Raw genomic sequence first — 6,000 nt, 5'->3', positions numbered from 1 at the left:
GTTCAGCATGGGGGTGAGTAGAAAATGAAGGCTAATCATGTTTTGGGTGTACTATTCCTTTAAGGGGTTTTTGGGATCTTATAACAATGGACAGTGAATCTGTTATTGGCCATAAACCTGCAATCGGTGCACCCCTAGTTTCCACATTAACCCTGTAATGCCAAATGTATCATATTTGATACATACGATTTCTGAAATGTTTTGATCTGACACCTTTTGCATAATTTAATGGTAAAAACTTTGCTCAAAATCCTATTGTACACAATCAGATATACCTGATAACAGAGGGCAGAAGACTAGACAAAAAATTATCTTGACTTATCACATAGTAATAAATTATTAATATCAAAAATTTATTTCTGTTTTTCCTTTTTACATATTTTGTTAAAAGGCCAAATAAGGACTTCAAACCACAAAAAAAAAAATTTTCTATTTTGTTTTATTCTTGGATCGGGCTTTAAAGGGTAAAAGAAAAATATGACAGAGGGATTCATTTAAATTGGTGCTCACTTGCTGGGATTTTCTAAATTATACATATTGATATTTGACTGGTCTTTATTAAAAATGGCTTATAGCTGTCATTATAAAACTATCTACATTTCACTAAATGTTAAGACATCTCATGTGGCTGCTGAGTTGGATAAATGAAATAAAATAAAGAATTCACCTTTTCTAGGACGCTTTCGCTTATTATATAAGGTTATGCAGGAAGATGCAATGCAAGCTGCTTGAAAACAGACATCTTAACTGATACACACAGTAGGGAGGTCAGCAAGCAAATTATTTCAGTACAGCTATTTTGTATAGAGGTAATTCATGTACAGGTTTCCTACAGCATAAGACAAGTGAAATTCAAGACTTTTTAAAACATTTTAATGCCACTTAAAATAAAAAATCAAGACCAACTTTACAATAAACACAAGAAAAACCTGGTAGCGACAATTCTACTCCAAATGTTTATTTTAACATAAACCATTACTTTTCCGCCTAGTAGATGTGTTTTAAATTTTGAAAAACTTTCAATATAGGAACAAAGCTAAAAACACACAAATAACAGTGTAGTGTTACTAGTGTTGCGCCAATGCCATTTTTTTGGCGCAGATAACAATACCTGGCCGTGCAGTATTGTCCGATACCATCTGTTTGAAATTTGATGTGTGTGTATATCTGAAGAACTGCATACTATTTGGATGTAAAATAATTGCCATCATGGCTTTGTCAAGCTGCTGCCTACCTTTGTGAAGCAGGAAAAAGACTAATACAAAGTAAATCCAGTTTTATTGCCTACCTGGAATGGGTGAAAATAGTTGAATAAATTTTTGGCTCTCAAAACGGTATCTGTGCCCTAATTGTTGGTACTTGCCAATACCGATATTTTACTGTTTGATATGGCTTACAAAAATAAAATCCTATTTATGATGTGGTAACAATTTTAAGACTTATGAAAGACTGATTTAAGACATTTTGATATCAATAAAGGCCTTGATTTTATATTGAAGAATTCAATGCCTTATAAGAATTTTAAGGATCTGCAGGAACCCTGCATGTAGAAATGTGTCAGCTCACTATATATTTTATTTTAATGCCCCAACTCCTATTCCTGCTGTAATTTGATGTTAGAGGTGAAATGAGATGAGTGATCGCCTGGATCAGACTTACTGTGTGAAGGGACGCCGAGCAGCTCGGACAGGTCGGGGAAGCAGCGGTCATCCTGCAGGTGTCTGTCTATCAACCGAGCAGAGTTATCCAGCGCCTCGGCGAGCGCAGCTGCGGGGCTGCTGACTCCAGCGACGGACGGCATAGCTGGAAAGTAAAACACCGCTGACTTACCTGACATTAAACACACATGACCGTGTAAATACAACTTTATTCAGAGGGTGAAATTTGGATAGGAGCTTGATATAAAGTCGGTTAGCTGCTACAGTTAAAATAGTAACATTTAGCATGCAAGCTAACACTTAGCTTAAAGTTAAATTAAGTGAGATTTGTAAATAAATTGGTTAGTTTACCAAGCTGCAAATGCTCCGGGCGGACCTGAACGTGATAACTGAGACGTTTTGTTGGATCTATTATGCTGCAGATTTAAACAAAAACATCCAACACACACAGCAGTAACTAACAACCCGCCAACCTCATGCGCGGAAGCTGTCTTCTTTGCTTTCTCTATGGGTTGTTGCTTGACACCAAGAAATGGCAGTAGTGCTGCCCCCTACTGGTGTGGTTGACTAAATGGTTGTTCTTCTTTGTTATATTGGCGGATTGCAACTTATAGGTGCATACCGCCACCTACTGTACATGAGGGTGTAGCTTTATGGTTCCGCCTACTATATTCTATTTTATTTTTATTTTTGTGTTATGTAAAAATAAAAACAGCGCTTTATTAATAACCAAATTTTCCTCCCTATCTCCATCGGTCCCTAAATTTCCTTTAATACTCTATTCTCTCCTTTTTCCATAATTACTTTCCTCATCCTCTCTCTTTCAGTTGCATATTTAATGCAATCCATCAAAACATGTACCACATCGTTCCAAAAGATAAGAACTTTGTTTGGTAGAAAAATAATAAATATTTTTATGGAAAAAAAATGGAATGAGACAAAAAAAATTTCTAACTCTGTTTGTCCTAATCTACTTTGTAGAAATATTGACTTATTTCTAATCAGTGCTTATAGGTACAATATTTGTATATTTTTTTGCAGTTAGTTATTAAAAGCTCTGGTTCAAATTTTCTGCAGACACTTCAACAATGTTAAAAAAGTATTTTAAAGGAAGTTTTGCTTTAACTCAGTAAAAAAAAAAAAAAACATGTGCCTTAAACTAACAAATAACAGGTAGATAGTAATAAAAATAAATGTAGTTATAGAAGTTGCTTCAGTCATTTTATTCATTTTGTGAAATGTCATCCAAGACATATAGTAGTGGAATAATGATGTTTTATTGTAGATAAAGTAGTGTATATTTTATTTTGGTACTACGTCCCTTAAAACATAAACAAAACAAAAAAATAGAAATTTATAAGTTTTTTAACCATTCAAAATGGCATTTTAGAACTAGAAGGGTGATGAAACACCTGGTCTAACATAGATGACTTACTGAAGGCAGATACTGTAATGATGTCAATGGGAACTGTGCCATGAAAATAAAAAAATCATCTATATATAATCCTAGAAGTATAATCTCATGTTGGAAAATATGAAAAATTCAAGTTTTATTAGAAAATAATTTCATTTTTATAGCTAATTCCAAATGGGACAGAGAGAAGAACATGTCTTTCAAATATGCTGACATGTTAAACTAATCGAGTAAGCAGCTAAACGTCAAAATGACAATTTATGTTATCAGAAAAATAATTACTGAGAAAACTACAGCAAGTGTGACTAAACAGCACCAACCATTAAAAGTCTGAATATGTGCAGAAGCACCTCATGCTCACTGTTAGGCAATAGTAAAGGGTCTGTGATGCTGTGGGACAATTTCTCCTCCCAAGACCCAGGGAATCTTATTAAAGAGAATCACATTCCAAACCGTTAAATGTCATATTTTAACTACAAATGCTGTGTTTGTGCAAGAAAAGTTTTAAAAATGTGTCATTGGTTTGGTTTTTGGGGTTAATGATCAAAAACGTGGTTAAATCAGCACAGAAACGCAGCACTTTCTTGGAACATCTTAAACTTTCAAACAGCTGGATCTTATTCTGTTTTCTTAGTATTTTTCTAGTATCATTACCATGTAATTAATGATCAAATATATCCTATGATTTCACGATGTTTATATCCTATAATATCCACGATTTTTTTTTCTTTTTTACCTCAGTTACTGTCACAATTGACAATTTTTGGGAAATAAAGGCAAGATAATTGTTGACAAATTGATCAGAATAAGAGGGATTTTTTATTTATCTTTCTCTCCCATTTAATAGGGGGATAGCTTCTATTATCTACTATTCCAAATCGGAAAGAGAGCATGTATTTGAAGTAAGCTGGATATATTTCCTGTAATAGTTTAGGCGAGTGTGGACCTAGGTGGATTTGCTCACCAAGCATACAAGATGATAAAAAAGGTAACTCTAATTAAAAATCATTAAAGAGCTGCAGGAAATCTTCATTAATTCTGAAGATCAATGTGATGGTAAAAGCTTTTTACATGTCCTTAACCATAAAGCTAAAAGGCTGGATTTTAAAAATGAAAAATTGTCGGTTTTAAAATCCATCTTTAAAGAAGTCTTACCATATAAACACCAGGAGATCAGTAGTTTAATCAAGCACAGATGAGAAGAGTCTTGGGATAAAAAAGGTTACGTTTTTTTATGGAAAAATGAACGCAAGAATTTAAGAAAGAAATAAGAAAAGTTTATTGCAGTAGAAGCTCCACCAGAGGAGCGGTGGATAACTTTATTGTTTCCCTGTGCTAATTCACACTGAACCTACTGAATATTAAAACACTATTAGCACAGATACTGCACCGCTTTCCTCATAAATAGTTCATGTCAGAGAGAGTCTATAACACAGATGGAGCTAAACAGCAATTTCTTTATAACAAGACATTAAAATTTGCTGGACATCAAGTAAATAAATTCCTCTGGATCTAGTTATAATTCCAAAAAAAACACTTTATTAAGAACATCATCAATACACTAACTTCCAACATTCAGTTTGTTTTTTTGTTTGTTTGTTTTTTATACAGAATTATGTTCAGATATAAACAGGTTTTTTTTTTTTTTTTACTTAAACTATGATACAGCGGGAGTAAAAATCAAACATCCAGGTTGCTGCACAACAGCGAAGGGACTCCCACACAATGTTTTCACAAACATTTTCTTCTTCCATTTTTTTCTTGTGTTAACTTAAACATCGGTATTTAAAAAAAAAGAAAAAAAAAAAAAGATTTCCTCCACCAAAGCTTTAAATCTAAACAGGTGAACGTTCTCTGGGTGGGTAACATAGCGGATCCATGGATTATAGCTGGGAGGGACACTCGGAGGAATTCCTGTTATTAACTCTTTGTCCCGTCCCTGGACGCGTAGAGCGCTCGTAAAGTCTGTGCCACTTTGTTCGTGAGCTTCTGTCCGCTTGTCAAGGAGATTTTCTTGTAAATAATGTCCGACTCCTTGATGTTGTCGACCCAAGGCACCTTTTTGCGACCGTCCCGTTTCTTTGCCACGGCCCAAGGTCCAGAGTAAGATCCCGTCATCCAGTGTATGCTGTAGCCGCTCCTGTTCTTTTGGATGATCTTGGCGATCTGCGGTCGGTCTTTGTATTTGGGCCGACAGATGGCGACTATGTCCATTACCTCCACCACCTGACCCGCGTCCTCAGCAGAATCCACATCTTTTCTTGGTTTTCGCTGTGGATTTAAAAAGAAAACAATGAATTGCGTCCTTTTGATGCCTCATCCCTGTCATAGATTAGAGTGAACCCACGCTATAACGCTGTTCACTTTTCACGGTCTCGCTGCTTCACGGATTTGCATCATGCACTGTGTTCTGCATTCTGATTGGCTAAACAGACTCTTCGCGCCTTCTCCCAAATGTGTGTCAATAATGTTATGGTTTAATATGTACAGTACTGTACGTGTACGTAAAACCACTTGCCAAATTTAAGTTTGCTAATTATCTTGCAATTTCAAGTTTCTCTAAAAACCATAATGTCGACGAAACGTTCTGCACCGACAAAGGCACTTGCGGTCGGGCCCAAAAGGCATAGAAAGATGCAAACTATCGCAGAAAAAGTTTAACTTCTGGACTTCATTAATGAATTAATGAACACTTGGTCGCTTAGCAACAATGCTGAGAATGGCCACTGAACTTCAGCGTGCAGCTCAAGAATGTGACCCTTTGATGAGCCGTTCATTACAGTTCTCCAACGTAATCGATGGTGGCATGTCGGTGTACAAGGATCTTTTTGCAAAGAAGAAAAAAGAGCGACAACAACTACCGATAACTATGTTCTTCTCTCCAAAAATACACAGCTGCACCGCATGCTTTAGAAGACAAAAACGCCA

The 6,000-nt window shown here is 35.6% G+C and overlaps 2 protein-coding genes across 5 annotated transcripts in view; both read right to left on the bottom strand.

Annotated features, from left to right (window-relative positions):
- nup155 (nucleoporin 155kDa) overlaps nucleotides 1–2,157 on the bottom strand; it is a 19,439-nt gene extending 17,282 nt beyond the window's left edge. The window contains exons 1-2 of the mRNA XM_015380636.1: nucleotides 2,010–2,157; nucleotides 1,660–1,803 (exon numbers count right to left, since the gene is read on the bottom strand). Of these exons, the coding sequence (XP_015236122.1) occupies nucleotides 1,660–1,801 (142 nt within the window). The 5' untranslated portion in view covers nucleotides 1,802–1,803; nucleotides 2,010–2,157. The remainder of the gene's footprint in view (nucleotides 1–1,659; nucleotides 1,804–2,009) is intronic.
- Nucleotides 2,158–4,341: 2,184 nt separating this feature from the next.
- Nucleotides 4,342–6,000, bottom strand: part of LOC107088444 (nipped-B-like protein B) — a 38,647-nt gene continuing 36,988 nt past the window's right edge. For 3 of the 4 annotated variants that reach the window (XM_015380613.1, XM_015380615.1, XM_015380616.1), the window contains exon 48: nucleotides 4,993–5,343. In XM_015380613.1, the coding sequence (XP_015236099.1) occupies nucleotides 4,993–5,343 (351 nt within the window). Of the gene's footprint in view, nucleotides 5,344–6,000 lie in introns of all 4 variants that reach the window. The other variant, XM_015380614.1, reaches the window with a different exon arrangement.

This window comes from Cyprinodon variegatus, unplaced genomic scaffold (assembly GCF_000732505.1).
Source record: "Cyprinodon variegatus isolate N-32 unplaced genomic scaffold, C_variegatus-1.0 Scaffold218, whole genome shotgun sequence".
Taxonomy (NCBI): Eukaryota; Metazoa; Chordata; class Actinopteri; order Cyprinodontiformes; family Cyprinodontidae; genus Cyprinodon; species Cyprinodon variegatus.
This window is presented reverse-complemented; position numbering and strand designations above follow the sequence as displayed.